The sequence below is a fragment of the Callorhinchus milii genome, unplaced genomic scaffold, assembly GCF_018977255.1.
Source record: "Callorhinchus milii isolate IMCB2004 unplaced genomic scaffold, IMCB_Cmil_1.0 Scaffold23, whole genome shotgun sequence".
NCBI lineage: Eukaryota > Metazoa > Chordata > Chondrichthyes > Chimaeriformes > Callorhinchidae > Callorhinchus > Callorhinchus milii.
The window spans coordinates 1617506-1635038 of NW_024704764.1; the positions used below are offsets into that span (position 1 = coordinate 1617506).

A 17533-nucleotide genomic window follows, 5' to 3' on the forward strand; every position below is an offset into this window, starting at 1 on the left:
TGTGCTAACCCCATACTGGCCTGTCTGCTCCCTCTGCACGGCAGGCTCTGGCCTGCTCCATCTACCTGCCCTGTCTGCCCCTCGATCGGCTGGTCAGGCCTTCAGTCTCTCTGGCCCCCAACCTTTCGAACTCCATCCCAGTCCCTCCGCCTCCTTCAAGGCCCATCTCAAGACCTACTTCTACAACCACGCCTTCGGTCATCCACCTACCCCACCCTTCCTGCCCTCCACCTCTCCTGATCCCAACCCCTAACTCGGGTCCATAACCCTGAGTGTCCACTACCTTAGGATGTCTTCCCGACGTGAAAGGCGCTCTGTAAATGTAATTTTTTATTGTTGTTGCTGGGAGGGTGCTAGAGTGGATTTTCTTGAGATGAGATCAGTTGGACTGAAGGATCTTCTTCACTCAAAGTAATCTTGTGACCCAGGGCAAAAAAAAAACTTCTCGTATCCACGGATACATTTTAGAATGGCAGGAATATGATTAACAACATTTTTAAATCTTCCAAACATGTCTGATTGGTGGGAACAAGGAATTTTAAGTACCCATCACATTTCCCAATAAACTGTAGCTTACTTTTCAACACATTTGCAAAGAGCCATCATAAACAGTTCAGACTATTTTTATAGGGAGATTCCATGGAGGGAATTTCAAAGCTGCCATTTAATTGAGTTGAAATGGATCTGCGCAGTTTCCGCCTGTAGCTTGATGGCATTTTCATTACATGCAAAGATTAATTTATAAGCATTCAAATGTAATAACCCTTATCACACAAAAGGCACACACACATACTTTTGAAGTTAGATAAACATTACAGAATCTTCAAAGCTGCATCTGATGATGCTTACTTGTGCCTCAGAAACTGTACAGGGTTCAGGTTTTCAGACTCGAAAAGAAATAAATTAAACTTTGAACCAGAATCCAGTATTGTATTATACTGCCTTGCTCCCTCCCTTGCCTCCTTCAAGGTATGTCTCAAGACCCTCATTTTCAACAGTGCCTTTAGTCACCCTCCTACCCCTCCTGATCCCAAACCCCCTGCTCGGGTCCAAATCCCTGACTGTCAGGCGCCTTGGGACGTCCTCCCGACATGAAAGGCAGTGTACAAATGTAATTTGTTGCTGCAACGTATATCCCCAAGTGTTCACGTATGCTCCTGAAATCAGTCCTGATAACCGTGATGTAATAACTCACCTCATCTCCAATATAATCATGCAGCATTCGAATAACCGAGGCTCCTTTGCTATAAGAGATGGCATCAAATATTTCATCCACTTCTGCTGGATGTCCTACTTTGACCTTTTCAAAAAATAAATATATATTAAATCTTCAGGCCAAGAAACAGTTTAATTCAGATTCAAGGATACTGAATTAAGTCTAACTGCATGAGCTCACATGTGAGCATGCTGGACACAGAGCTAGGGTATTCAACCCATCTCTAAAATGGTTGCTCACGCCACACGGTTTCTTTATTTCTTTTATTTTCCTTTAATTTCCAATTTTCTTCCCCTTTCCATGAAGAGCCACCAGATGTGTGTATGTGGTGTGTGTACAGATCTTTTATAATAAGAATCCTTGCATTTGATATAGCGCCTTATCATGTCTTCAAGTCGTTTCAAAGCACTTCACAGAATCTAGCGTAAAGTAAATTGACTTATGGGCGAATTATAATTCAAGGCAATTTTGCAGATGTGGCTAATATTTTGGGGACTTTTCAAATGTAAGCAAACGATTGACCTCTGCACTGCATGAATACTTGTCATCCTGACTTTCTGCAGCACTTGGTCTTGTATATTTAGTGTCGCGTCACCAATTCAGGTTCGAGTCCTGTGACTATATATAATGCGTGTTTTACTTCATGTGCAATAAACCAGCTGCATCAGTCCTCGTCACCCTACACCACATCAGCTCAAACATATGCATCAATAAAAGAAAATGGCAATTCTGAGATGGCACAACTTTATTTTCTTGTTAAAGTGAAAGCTAAATGTGATATCGAAGCATTCCTGTGCTTCCACACAGAGACCAAGCACCCAGGGAAGCTTCCTTACCTCAATAGGATGGCTGTTGTCCAGAGCATCAAGTTCAAGTGCCCGTGTGTAGTCTGCAGACACAAACTGGGTCCAGATGTCATATTCTGGGAAGCAGTGGTCAACGCAGAGATATTCAATCCAGGAAGCAAAGCCTTCATTTAACCACAGATGGGTCCACCATTCCTGCAAACATCACCATCAGGACATTACAATATGCCATTTTTTGCAGAAATATACAGCTCACACATTTTATACATCTGTTTGCCAAGATGAGATCAACATTTCTAAACTACAAAGTCATTTTCCACATTTATAAAAATTGCACTTAATCTCATCAAAACCACTTAAAATATTTTGCAAGCAATCATTAAGTATAGGCAAATGTATCTACTTTTGTAGGCAAGCTCAGCAGCTATTAATGCACAGACAGGGTCACACAATCAGCTGTGAATTTAATAACGCGATGAAATTCATCCTAACCCCCATCTAATTTTTGTTTCAATAACTTGAGACTACGCCCTCGTCCCCCATTCACCAAATAAAGTAAATAGTTGCCACCCCCCTCTCAAAAATGCCCCTTTTGTACCTTAAACATCGCCATTATGTCACCTCTCACCACCTCTGCTGCGATAGGAAAAGTCCCAAATTTAGCTAGCCTCTCCCTCATGGGGTAGGAAGTGGAAATATTCACAACTCTGCTCTGGGCTTCAGTTTTAAAATCAAAATTCTAAATTCTTTGCAATAAACACGTTAGCTGAAATGTTAGCATCACTGTGCTAGATTCTATATCAATAGTTCAGTTGACACAAACATTTTTTTAAAAAAAGCATTCGATTATATTTTGAGACTTCCAAGTTTTTCTTCCCCAAAGTGCTTTTGTGGAAGCTAATGATAAACTCCTGGAGGTCTCACTGGGAAGCTAAAGTTCAAATACCAGTCTGATTTGTGATTCGAGGCTCCAAGAGGGTTTTACTGTAGATCCTATGGTAAAATAAAAGTTGGTGAACTACAGACATCTTTACATTGGTACAGGGATACACTGTAAAGTGCAGTGACTGTATTTTATAAGCGAATGAAACAGTCAATTTGTTCACAGTAATGTCCCACAAATAAATTTGAAGTGAATGCCTAATTTTATCTGGAGGATGGTTTTATCAAAAATAAAATTCCGAGACTGCCCTACTGAAAGTCCCAATACGGTCTTGAGCCCACATCCTCTGACTCAGAGGTGAGAGAGTACTACCAACTAAGCCAGGCTGACACCAATATTGACAATACTGGGTGAACTGTCAGTGGGAGGACAAGATAGCACTTCTTCCTCCAGGAATCAAACCCATCAACTGTGGAACTCCTTCCCACATTCCCTTCGCCTTGCTCCCTCGCTCGCTTCCTTCAAGGCACATCTCAAGACCCTCCTCTTTGACTGTGCCTTCAGCTACCCTCCCACCACCACCACCCCACCCCCACATGCTGGGGTCCAAAGCCCTGACTGTCCAGAGCCTTGGGACATGTTCCCGACGTGAAAGACGCTGTACAAATGTAATATTGTATTGTATCAACAGCATCTACTGATGTTAACGTCTTATTCTCTCAAATATGCCAAGAAAGAGGATGCTTCGCTTTCTGAACGTGCCCAACAGCATTTGCCAAAATCACACAGTTATCTGGAGCCATCAGCTTCCTCTCTGCCAATGAGATTCAGTTCATTCTCAGCCTAAATTAAGGCATTCATCACACCTTTTACTGCTGATGACACAGAGAGACAGAGGCAAGTGCTGGAATGCTGCCAGAGTAGTTAATGAACCACAAAAGCAGAGAATAAGTGTTGTAACTTTAAAGCACAAACCAGCCTCTTCAAATCCAAAATCTAAAATTTTCTGCCTCCAAGAGCTTCGGGCACAAATGGCCATAAATTTATACTGTTATTACATCATGCTGAGAGTGCTTCAACTCCAAAGATCAACTAATCCACTGCAAGTCAGATCCTTGGCACAGAAAATAATTGTTTCTTTAATAAAGACAGTGGATGGATTTACAAGAGATTGCAATAAACTTGATCACATTTGCAAACTACTAACGGAAGTTTCAGTCTTAATGCCTCACACGGCGAGTTGCTGATCTCATGCCATCAAAAGGAACAGAACAGGCACTTCAAAACAGGACAGGGAGGAAGAAAACACAGTTTTCATACACCTCAAACTTCATATCTGCAAAATGATTGGTAGAGGTATCATTTTGCAGATGTGAAGAGGTTTGAAGTCCTTATCTAAATTTGGATAGTATCATTTGAAGCCCTTCCTCTAAGCTGCAAATGATACTGTCCAAACTTAGATAAAGACATTTTAACCAAATAGGTGGCAGGTAATAATTACCCACACATTTTTAAAAATTGCATTCATATCAAAAGTGAAAATTGCTTTTGGCAATAGATTAAAATAATTCTACATCGCTAGATGCAAATCACATGCAAATGTAATTAAGTAGCTGCTAAGGAACAGTCAGAGATGCTACAGTAATCATTCATATTTATAAGTTTAAATGATTCCAATTAGTGAAGGCAGAGGATTTTTAAAAGAGAAATAAAAAGGCATGAAAGGTGCACCACCAGAGCACCGAGCAACAGTCCCCAGATATGGGCTAGTGCCCACAATGCGCTCAGTTCTACTCTTCAGTAAAGAAATTAAAGACTGTGCTTCCATGGAACTCCGGAGAAAAAGTCAAAGGAAAAGAGTTACTACAACAACTTCATGTCCATCCCGCAGGCACATCAGAGCTTCATCTGCAGAGGCTGAAGGAACAAGCTTCTCAGCCCACCACTGTCCAGGTGTCCCATGTCATGATGTTGGATAGCAGTAGATTACCAAGAGTAGATCATACTTGCCATCACTTGTTGCCAAAATTAATGACCACTCCTCCCCCCCAAAAAATGATATGCAGTGGAAACAAAAAGGAAGGGCCGAATGGAGAGATTTGGCACACCACTCCTTGACATTCGCAATCAAATAGGAATGAAGAGTTTTTTTTAAAAAAAATTGTACGCTGGAACAAGCAAGCAGCGATGTTTTGAAAAATCAGGCTTTCCTAACAGTATATGGTAATGTGGGCCAACAACATAATAAAAGTTGGTGAACTACAGACACCTTTACATTGGTACAGGGATACACTGTAAAGTGCAGTGACTGTATTTTATAAGCGAATGAAACAGTCAATTTGTTCACAGTAATGTCCCACAAATACTCACATTTATATCATTCCCTTCACTCAGAATAGTTTTGTAGAGCTGCATACTGGTGGCGTTAGACACCAAGCGAGGGAGGGGGGTGACCATAGGTGCAGTTGAGGTTTTAGGGAGAGATTTAAAGATAGTTAAAGAGGGAATAGATAAAGACTATGAAAATAGAGAGCCAGATATGACATGTGAACATCCATCACCATGTTTAAGAATATCCAAACCGGACAGAATTCCACATGATGTAAGCCACCAACAAATTGAAATGTCCTGATATCTGGAAGAGAAATGTGTACTCTAATGTTTGGAAGGATGTTCACCTTGCTTTCCTGATTCCAGAAAGTATTAGGTGTAGGTTGAAGCCAAGACACACCGCAGGCCACCGAAACCCTCATTCAAAACATCAAGCCTTGACTTGGCAAACTCCCTGCTTGCCATCCTCCCCAACTCCTCCCTCCATAGACTGCGGTTCATCCAGAACCCTGCAGCCCGTGTCCTCTCCCGCACCAAGCTCCGTGTCCTTATCACCCCCATCCTCGCCCGACTCTACTGAGCTTCCCATCGTACAGAGGATACACTTCAAGATCTTGGTCCTCACCTTCAAAGCCCTCCACGGTCTTGCTCCACCTTACATCTGCAACCTCCTAAACCCCTACCATCCTGCCCGCTCCCTCTGCTCAGCAGGCTCCAGCCTGTTTCATGTCCCCTGCCTCACTTGCCTCACCATTGACGGGTGGGCCTTCTGCCACTCTGCCCCCACCCTCTGGAACTCCATCCCACAGTCCCTCCACTCGCCCCTTCCCTTGCCTCCTGCAAGACCCATCTCAACACCCTCCTCTTCGACGGTCCTTTCAATTCCCCGTCCTCCACCTTCCCCAATCCCGACCCATAGTTCGGGTCCGAAACACTGACTAACCAGCGCCTTGGAACGTGCTCCCGACATGAAAGGCGCTATACAAATGTAACTTTGTTGTTGTGGTGGTTGTTGTAGTAAGTTGAGGTACTGCAAAGGTTTTTAACCAGCTAAAATCATGGTCATCCTCATAGCTCATCGTCAATAAAGCCATCCCAAATGGTGCTTCTCTCCCTTTCACTCGTCACTTCTCTCGGGGTCCTCCCAACACAAAAAATTGGGCATTTGCTTTGCTCTCATTCCGTCATTTCCGCCAGGCCAGCAGATGATCAAACTACAAAAAAGTTTTCAGGAGAGTAACCAATCCATCGAGGTCACTAAGGGTTAAATAAATGCAAGACACTCGAATCAATGTTAAGTAAATGCAAGACGTTCTTCTCATTAGCACTTCACTAAAGGAGGGACCCCCAGCATTCAGATTGGCAAGGAAGAGCTTCTTTAATTCCAAATCAGTTTAACATTCAGGGGGATAAAGCCTACTTTGCACAGCTCAGCCGTTTCCTTAGAAGAACATTACTTCCAGTCCAGTGCTCCTATTTCAATTACTGAACCCTTTCAAGCACAAAAGCACTACTTCATAGAAAGCTCTTCACCATAGATAGCTTTGAATCTGTGAGGTAGGTCAGCTGAGAAAAGTATCTTTTAGCCGATAAATAGGCCACCACTCCTTCTTTCCAACTGAAAAGACTATGTAGGTGTCCCTACAAAAGTTCTTTTGAATTTCAAACATTCAGAAACAAGCATCAGGCCCCACGCAACAGTTGATGACAAAGCTTTTTCAGGCACGCAGCAAATTTCACCCTAATCCCGAGAGTTCAACCACAAATGAGGGGGAAAAGGGTCTTATTGCTCAATAGAAAAAATGACCCTTCATTTTGCCAGCTGTCTGGAAGAAAACAAGATCTACTGACTAAATCTAAGTCAATTTGTACATTTGTTTTAACTCATAAATCTTCCAAATTTAATATTTGGAAATATTTTAACTGGAATATTTCTCCGTGAGGAATTATGGAATGATCCATAATAGTATAAGTAGTTAAATTTTATTTTAATTCAGCCAAGTATCTGATACATGTGAACACCCATCACCATGTTTACGAATATCCAAACCAGAGAGAATTCCACATAATGTAAGCCACCTACAAATTGAAATGTCCTAATGTCTGGAATAGAAATAATATAATAATAATCCTTGCATTTGATATAGCGCTTTTCACGTCAGGAGGACGTCCCAAAGCGCTTCACAGAATATACTGTTAAGTGAATTGACTGTATGTTTGTGGGCCAACGCGGCAGCCAATTGCGCACAGCAATGTCCCACAAACAGTCGTGGATTGAAAATGACCAATTTATTATTGTTTTTGGTTTTGGAGGGATTATTATTAGGCTCTGTGTGGAGTAAGGAAACTTGCCCGAGGTTTCGCCCTCTGCCGGGAATTGAACTCAGGTCTCTCACTTGCAAAGCGAGTGCTCTAACCACTGAGCTACAGGACTCCACGCACACTATCTTTGGAAGGGTGCACCGTGCTTTCCTGATTCAGGTTGACACCCAAAGCTTGGGGAACCCAGAGTGTAAGTTGAGGTACTGCAGAGTTTAACCAGCTAAAACCATATAATAAATTTACCTAGCGCCTTTCAAGTCAGAAGGACACCCCAAGATGCTGGACAGTCCAGAATTTGCACCTGTGCTGGAGGGTGACTGAACTGACTCAAGCTTCCTGCCAAAAACAAGCAGCTGGCAAATTATTATTTTAATTTCACGAGTTTGAAATCCTCATCTTCAAAGTCCTCCATGGCTTTGCTCCTTCATATTTGACCTACTAACGCCATATCAACCTTTCCGCTCCCACCGCTCAGCTGGCTCTGGTCTGCTCCATGTCCCCCACCTGGCCCGCCATCAGCGGTCGGGTGGGGGACATGGAGCAGACCAGCCTCTCTGCCCCCACTCTTTGGAACTCCATCCCAGTCCCTTTGCATTGCTCCCTCCCTTGCCTCCTTCAAGGCCCGTCTCAATACCCTCCTCTTCAACCGCACCTTTGGCCACCCCCCTACCCCTCCCCTCCCTGCCCTCCACCCCACCTGATCCCAAAACCCCTGCTCAAGTCCTAATCCCTGACTGTCCAGCGCCTTGGGACATCCTCCCGACGAGAAAGGCATTGCGAAGCGCTTTGAGACGTCTAGAAGATGTGAAAAGCGCTATATCAAATGCAAGGATTATTATTATTAATAAATGTCATTTGTTGTTGCTTATTGTATTAAATTAAACATCTATACAATGGACCTGAATGGGCTTTCCAAAAACAAATAGCTAGCAAATGGCTGCCTACACGGTTATTATTATTATTAATTTTCAACTTCTGATTTTTTTCCAGCTGCAGAAGCTTCTCTGGCCAGCATCAATAATTCCTTTGAGATAATTGGAGGAAGAATTTATGCCAGCACACTAATATAATGCACTAATGCATCACTGAACTTCCTCTGATGAAAGTTCAGGGAAATAGAATTTAATTTAGCTTTATTCTTTTTAAAAAAATCATTTTTCATTTTAAAACCTCTGAAGAATCACTAATACTAAAATGTAGTGTTATACATTTCCTTTAAGCAAATAGTAAAATGTTGGGGAATTGAGTCTGCATCTGGTTCTAATGAAATATATATATAGTTTCCGTTTTCCACTCCTTAAAGTTCCGTGCACAAAGAAGAAAGTCCGCCTGTTAAGGGACAATATTAAATAATAAACCTACAAGTAGGAAGTTTGTAATTTTTAATGAATCTTGCTTCCTTCCAACATTACACTCAATGTTATTAAATGTACTCTGGGGATCTATTCGTGTTTTTGACTTGTATGCACAAGTCTGTTGCAGGAACGGTGGAAAGCTAAATGCTGAATTTTCTGTACTTATCACAAGAATCTTCAATGAAGCGCCGATCAAAATTCATACCTCAGTCCAATACATATCGATTTTAACACAGAAATATCCCACAAACAGCCATGAAGTGAATGACCAATTTATCTGGAGCACTCTTGATCAGGACACAGGGTGAAACTCAAGTTGAATCTTTAACGTTTATCTGAACAGGTTGGACTAGACCTCAGTTTCGTGTCTCATCGAAAATATACACAGGGAACATTGCCCCTCCCTCTGCCAGCAGACTTTATTATAACCGTGCAATATCAGGTTTACCAAACACTTTCATCGGGATGGAATAAGGAGATACTTTGTAAGGCAACAACACGTGTGTATTCATTTACAAACAGCATCAATGGAAAACACACAAAGCCTATTGCAAGGAGAAAAATCCACCTGCAGTTTTTTTTAAAAAAACAAACAACACCAGACAGCACACTCAACACCAACTTATCAGGGCTTAAATAATAGATCATTCAAACATCCCCAGTGTATTATCCTACAAGTACACGGTCATTACACTTCATATTAAAATCCTACGAAGCACTTTGACATTTTGACGACGTGATAAGGTGCTATATCAAATGCAAGGATTGTTAGCTACTTTTAGCATGCTGACAAGAAAACCCCTTGCTACTGTTTATTCTCTATGTGAATAAAACCAAATGCCGAAAATACCACCAGAGACTGAATAGAAGTTATCTGCAAAGGCTGCTAACATGCAGTGCGACTTGGCCATGGAATTTCACTGGTTTTCTGACAGATCTACAGTGAACTTGCAGAATGCAACCTCTCTGATCATCCTCAGCCCAGAGACTCTAAAGTACACAGACAACACAACGCTCTGAAATGCTCCCACAAATAGTCGTGATAGAATTGTTACCGGGCCAAAAATAGCAGTAGTAATCAATTCCTAAAAATAGCAGTGTTCACTTCAACTTGATATCTGGTACACATTACATTTGGAAAAGCTATACCAAGGAGTGAATGGAATAGGAGTTAAGAGAAGGTCACATGAGCAGAGTTTAGGAAACCAACTGAATTCTGCAATTAGGTTACAATCTCAAAGTTCATTTCCAGAAACTCCATCATATATGTTTAACGGGTTGGTTAGTGGTGATGCAGAAATCTATACTGGTTCTGTGTTTCACTTCCAGAGGCAACAGAGGACAATGGGGAGTAGCAAGAACATTTTTCAACTCAAGTGCGACATGAAACCAAGTAAAAATCCAGCAGAGCACTCAATTAGTAATCAACACGTTTACTTGTTCTTCCTGCTAAAGACATACGATTCAAGTAGCATTCATGCCTTTATACAAAGAAATGCACAACAAAGCTCTATTGCATAAATGCGGCTAGAAAATCTGATCGTAAAGGTGATGGTTCAGAGTCCCTGGGTTGCTTCTGTTACAGGGACTTAACACGCTGATGATTTGGCAGTGGTTTAGTGCCTCACTGCTCCGGTGTAAAGAGGAGCAGTGACTAGAATCCAAAGCCCAGCAATGTTGTGTACACTTAGCTATTGGCACAGGATGAGGTTAGCAAATCACATCAAATATATAACAAACACGAGGTCACAATCGCAATAGACAATGGCATCCAACTTTCTTGAACATGAAGTCTTCCCCCATCACGGGTATGCATGCACATAAACCACACAAAATGATGTTCCAATTTCAAAGGAAACCCGTGAACCCAGTGCCATTACAAGTTGGTTATAGTTTGCAGGACAATAATAATAAATAATAATAGAAATGATTGTGTCCATGAGCCTCACAGACAGCCCAGATATAAATCGACCAACAAGTAAAAACATGAAAGCTCATTATATAATCTGTGAAGCGGGTGGGGGTGGGGAGAGCTGTTTCAGTTTCGAATTAAAGGTAAAGAAAAGGATCACATTTTGTAAGAAGTGTAGAAACATAATCTCTGAGACAGCACGTAATTATCAGGCTACTGCATACATCTGCTCAATTTCATGAGTGCATTTTGCAACCAAATATTCCACACACCATTAAAACCTACAGGGAGCCATTCCACTATAGCTAATTAACTGTTATCTTGAAAACATAAAGTAACAGTGTATTCCTTCATTGCATTTAAAAGGTTCAGATAATCTACGATTAAAAAAAGTTTGCCAAACATTTGAACAGGGCAAAGCGAAAGTGTTCATTTTGACAAAAGTGCTCCCCACAAATGGGACATTACCATGGTGACGAGATTTCCGAACCACTGATGAGCAAGTTCATGGCCGACGACCAAAGCCACCCACTGCTTGGATGATGCGCAGGAGTTTTGGGGATCGATCAAGAGAGCAGTTTCTCTGAAGGAAAAAGAAAGTACAAATTAAGAAATAAATTTTTAGTAAATAATGGCACACATTAAAGGCAAGCAATCAAATGAAAAGCAGTTTCATCTTGTCCAGAATAGAAGAATCAAAGAACACGGTTTGCGATTGAAATGGGGGGTGGATTCAAAACCAATCTGCGGAAACACTATTTCAGTGAGTAAGCGGTAAATCTGTGGAACAGGCTCCCTAGGGAGATGGTGGAAGCAGAAAATGTTGATTCATTCAAATGCAAGTTGGATAGATTTGTTTTAGAAAATAATATTGTGAGATACAGTATGACTAATTTGGGATGTGACGTAAGTGTAGTATGCTTGGAAGAACCAGGCAACTTTGGATGTCAGGTTCCCAAAGCTTTTCGCTGGGTTGGTAGACTAATCCATATAGAATTAATAAAATGCAAAATGCTGCAGATGCTGGAAATCTGAAACAAAAACGGAAGTGGCTGGGAACACTCAGCCGGTCAGGCAGCATCTATGGAGAAAGGAAAGTGAGTCAACGTTTCGGGTCCACGACCCTTCGTCAGAACTGGGGCATGTTGGGAGGGAGAGGCTTTGTTTTGCATTGTTTTGCATTATTAACACCTCTATTCCCCTCTTTTGTTGCAATTCCCCCATTTGTTTTACATCATTAATGCCCCTCTAACCCATAATCCCCTGTCCTCTACCCCCATTTTCTCCTTTGTCTTCCTTGCCCGGCCTCCCCCTCTCTGTTAGCCCTTAAAGGCCTCTCGCTCCCAACATGCCCCAATTCTGACAAAGGGTTGTCCACCCAAAGCGTTCCTTTCTCCGTAGATGCTGCCTGACCTGCTGAGTGTACCCAGAGACTTCTGTTTTCATACAGAATTAATTACTATCAATATCTCCATTATTGCAGCGTGGGACAGGATAATGATAATAATCCTTGCATTTGATACAGCGCCTTATCACATCTTCGAGACGTCTCAAACCACATCACAGTATATACTGTAAAGTGCACTGACTGTATATTTTGTGGCAAAACGCGGCAGCCAATTGCACCCAGGAAAGTCCCACAGACAGTGGTGGATTGAGTGACCAAATTATTATTTATGTTGTTTGTTTCAATATGTGAGACCAGCATCAGTTCAAATATAGAGCCTACTATTAATATTATTATAATCCCTGCAATTCCCTTTGTCTTGGGGGACATCTCAAAGTGCTTCACTGGATTTACTGCAGATGCAGAATGAGGTGACTGTATGAAATACTCCTTTCAGCAGTTAATTTACCTGCTGTGTATTCCAGGCCAGGTTCAATACAAAATATCTCAGTTTTTGAATTCTCTTCCCCTCTTGAAGAGATTCACTTTTCTTTTTCCTCCCCAACTGAGGTTTTGGTAACTCAGGCACTGGTCACCCTCCAGGAACCTGTCCAAAAGGCTAGTATGTACATAATAATCCTTGAATTTGATATAGTGCCGTATCACATCTTTGAGATGCCTTAAAGCGCTTCTCAGAATATACTGTAAAGTAAATTGACTATTTATTCTGTGGGCAAAATTCTATCGTAAATCGCCACCTTAAGCAGAGGATTAATGCGAGAAAGTGGAGGAGGGGAATCTTCCAAATTTAGAATGCAAAAGAATGGCACCTGACGTTTTGACAAGCTTTGGGCTGTCATGGGACCGTTCCTCTGAGCTGCTTTACATCTAACATTTTTTTGCGAGCAGGTTTTAAAATTATTTTTACATCAAACCAAATATTCCTCAATCACATGCTGAAACAAGTGTTTCACCATTATACACAATCGTGAAGAAAATGTACACAATACCTGTACGTTACAAGGCCCCAATTTTCCATGGCACCTGTGAGGAATAATATTAATACATTACTTTTGGTAGCTCGAACAATGCATTGTACATCTCAAGCCTCAACGCGGGCATAGTGTCGTGCAGAACCTCAAAACGAAATGTAGAATTCATGTCCATGAACCTTTGAAAAGAAAAACTCAGCCAAGCTACTGAGATAAAAGCCCAAATGGAAACTAGGCATTTCCTGTACAAAGGAGTAAGGGAGAGGAAGAGAGAGAGAGAGGTGGGGGGGGGGGGGGGGGGGGGGGGTAGGAAGGGAGTAGAGAAATAATAATGATCCTTGCATCATTTGATATAGTGCTTCATCACATCTTCGAGAGTCTCAATGCCCTTCACAGAATATACTGTAAAGTGAATCGATTGTATGTTTTGTGGACAAAATGTAGCAGCCAATTGCGCACAACAGTGTCCTACAAACAGTCGTGGATTGAATGACCAAATTATTATTATTATTTTTTTGAAGGGATTATTACCCCCGGCCTGCAGGCCGCATCTGAGAAGTAAAGTAAGAAATGGTCCAGCTATGCTAATTTCAGCTACCACTCAGTATCAGAGTGGCTTTCATCCCATCTAAAGCATGGATTAGAGTTTGGAAAGACACACAAGGTAAAACATGTGGACTGCTCCATAAATTAGTTATTTAATAGATCATTGAACAAGTTTATTAATTTTATGATAATAAAAAATGTCCGTACAACTATTAGAATGAGTTAAAATGTCATCTTGGAGGTACCAACCTGCTGCAAAGTCCGCAATTGCTATGAGGTCAATTTTTGGAAGAGGATAAGGAACATCAAAGTAGTCTTTATAAAAAGGTAGAGTCTTGACAGCAACCTAATGAGGGAAAAACAGGATGGCTTCCATTATTAGTGAACACATCAAAGAATTTATAGACACATTTGTAAAATATTTTGGCTCATTCCACACACAGACTGGTGTTGGGGGGGGGGTGGGGAGTGCACTGCTGTGATCTCTTTTAAGGTCTTGCTAAAAGAAATGGAATGCAAGCGTTTCAAATTATGCTATAAATTAAAATGTGAAAGAAAAACTTTTTTTCTCCTCTCTTAAAAAAAAGTCAAGCTTTTACACGTGGCCAGTGACATTCTTTCTTCCTGATGGGCCTGCAGGGAAAAATCTTACTTCGCGTCTTAAGAATCTGTCATTTAAAAAAAATGAAACAAAGCATTTAAAAATCTTGGTTGAAAAATCCTCCCGTATATCTATTAGGAAGAATATTTTGAATCTGATACTCTAAATACCATTTGTCCCAGAGAGCCTTTTTTTACCTGAAACCCTGGCCCTTATGAGGCAGCAGTTACAGCAGGAAGGATGGGTAATGTCACTGCTGATATAGAGAGAAACAGTAGCGTTACAAGCTTGATTTTTCCATAACACTGTTAGCACATGGTTCCGAATACTTTGGTAGCGGATTGCGTTTCAGTATTTTTTTTCTTAAAAAAAAAGTAAAATGTGTTTCGCATTCTCATCACTTACTTGAAGCATGACATGCAATCTTACTCTAGGCCTTTTACAATGTATTGTATTTCTATTTACAGTACAATTCTTCCATCTGCTGTGAGGTTTACTCGTTTTGAATGATGGACTTTAAAAGAAAATTTATTTGCTTTCATTCATTTAAAACCTTTGCATGGAATTGTTTTTTTTTTCTTCTTTTCACGGCTACCGTTACTCTCTACAGCGGAGGGGGCAGGCTGGAAAATCTGCTGCTGTGCAGCTGTCTGTAGTCATCAAATCATATGCTCACAGATAATAAATAATAATCCCTTTAATGTAACGTCTCTCACATTAAGAATCTAGTCTTGAATCGCCCTACCTCAGTGAACTCCTAAAATCCTAGCAATCTGTCTGCTCAGCAGGCACTGGTGGCCTGCTCCACGTCCCCCATCCTGCCTGTTCCTTCGTCAGAAGTCGGGCCTTTAACCTTTCTGCTCCCACCCTCTGGAACTCCATCCCAGAGCCCCTTCCCTTCACCCCCTCTCTTGCCTCATTCAAGGCCCATCTCAAAAACCTTCCTCTTCGACTGCACCTTTGGTCATCTTCCCAACACCACCCCCACACCACCCCCCTTGCCGTCTATCCCTCGACTCCAGCCCTCAGCTCAGATATACACCCAGCTTGGTTAAAAAAAAAAGACATCCAGTGTTACTAAGTTTTAGTCAGGAAAGACAAGGAAGGGCAAACCTTGCAGCCTTCCATTTTGTTTCATGGATATACTATATGAAAGGATACAAAAACAAAAACAACCTCTAAAGCAAATTTTCCTTGTTCCGATTTCCCAGCAGGTGTGTAGACACGGATTAGAATGCCATCAGATGACCTGGATTCCACAAAGTCATATTCACCCACAACAAATGCCACTAAGTAGGTAGACATTATCGGCGTTTTGGCAAACTGGACTTCAACCATGTTTTCATCGTCAGGATTTGGCTTACGCTCAGTCACATTCTGTAACATTGAAGGCAGAGAAAGGGTTAGAAATTTGCACTTAGGAATTCATACTTCATATGTTCCACCTGCTAAACAAACCAAAGCCTATTCACTAGAGATAATTTGTTATATGGATTAACATGCGGAGGGAGGGCTGCAGAAAAAAAATCTGTATCAAATGAACTAGAAACGTGAGCAACACTAACAAAAAACTCCTGTACCACGAGACGGGTTAGTGTTGGTGATGGAAATCATTCAAGACTTCTGATTTGACACAAGGAGAGGAGAGTGAATATCGATAAGAAAATGCCACTGCAAACTAAAAGAGGCTGAATTTACAAGTCTGACACTAGCACTGGCTTTACGTTAGGCTTTGCATGACTGTTGAGCCTTTTCTGACACAGTGCAATCTCGCCTTACTTAGACACGGTAACAAATATACATCACACAGAAATTTCCCACCAAATTATTTAGCATTTCCTCCATCTTTCTCTCTCTCCCTGCCCCCACCTGTCACAAATTTTCGCCATTCTCTTCGGGTCTCAGTCCCTTACTCCCCACCATAGCACTCGAGGATATGCATGAACACGACAGGTTTCAAGAAGGAGATTCACAATTCTTTTGTAAAGTTTGGCAAAAATCTAAATGGGACTGTCATCATCTCTCAAGGCCGTGATCTGATGAGGAATGGGCACTTCTGGAAAAATCTGAGAAATCTATGAAGGGCGTTGAATTAACAAATTGAGTTAACTCAGATGACATGCACTTCACTTTAGCTGTTGCCTACACACCCTGGATCCCAGAGAGCTCAAGATGGAGCAGAATACACTGCGCTGTTCTTCCCGAGAAGATTTCAAATGAAGTAAAGCGATAACGCTTGCTTTATTTCCAAAGACATGGAATAAAGAAATCCTCTGTGGAATGGTTTAAAACTATTGTATATTATAGCTTCAGAGAAGCTTTGCAGGCAATCATAGGATTATAGGATCGGTGTTTCTATAAACTACAAAGAACATTCAATCCTCACACAATGAATGAGATTGCTGTATTGTCAAAGACCTTCCACAACACCTATGTTCATCGGGTGACTAAGGAACTTGCAGAAAATTCATACAGAATTTTCCTTTTATTTTGTAATAAGTTGCATTGTCTCCTTTTTCCTGCTTGAGTTGTCGTCAGAACTCGTATTTCACAGCTCAAAAGGTGAAAGGACGCTGGTGGTACCTTGTTGCAAATTACTAGTTATTACACGTAAGATTTAAAAGATTTTCAGCAGGGCTGTCGAAGATATTGAAATGCACAGCTACAAAGAGCTTCACTATAGCTGATGCCTGAATACCCTGGATCTCAGATAGCTTTTTTAGGCATATGGATAGCTCTTCCAAGATAGGTACCGTAGTTTTGCTCCCCGTCTGGCCTGTTCCACGCATCTGCTTCCATTCCCCATTCCACTCCAACCATTCTAGGCCTGTGTGCTTTCCCCCAGCTCTCCAATATTCCAGATTTCATCTCTCTTCTCTCACAGTGAGAAAGACTGTATTAATAGGTGGGGCTCTCCCCAGCCTCCAGAGCATAAGTAACAGGCCTAAATCATCAATAGTTTCATCCTGCAATAAATAGCTAGCTTTAAAAGAATAGAAAATGTTTGTCATAGGAACTGACCCCACTTGGTGATGCTTTTAAATGACTGCAGTGTACATACCATTAGATGGTGCTGTAACAAGAGGCCTCATTTGAACCCTGGGAGATAATTAATTGGGAAAAAGGAAAAACAGAATAGCGTCAAGTCAATAATTTGGGCTGATAAGGTAGGCATTTGGGTA

General features: G+C 41.4%; 1 protein-coding gene across 1 annotated transcript in view; it reads right to left on the bottom strand.

The window, feature by feature from the left end:
- npepps (aminopeptidase puromycin sensitive) overlaps positions 1 to 17533 on the bottom strand; it is a 92976-nt gene that overhangs the window by 33907 nt on the left and 41536 nt on the right. The window contains exons 6-11 of the mRNA XM_042343162.1: positions 15528 to 15728; positions 14000 to 14096; positions 13223 to 13256; positions 11294 to 11408; positions 2053 to 2217; positions 1196 to 1300 (exon numbers count right to left, since the gene is read on the bottom strand). Of these exons, the coding sequence (XP_042199096.1) occupies positions 1196 to 1300; positions 2053 to 2217; positions 11294 to 11408; positions 13223 to 13256; positions 14000 to 14096; positions 15528 to 15728 (717 nt within the window). The remainder of the gene's footprint in view (positions 1 to 1195; positions 1301 to 2052; positions 2218 to 11293; positions 11409 to 13222; positions 13257 to 13999; positions 14097 to 15527; positions 15729 to 17533) is intronic.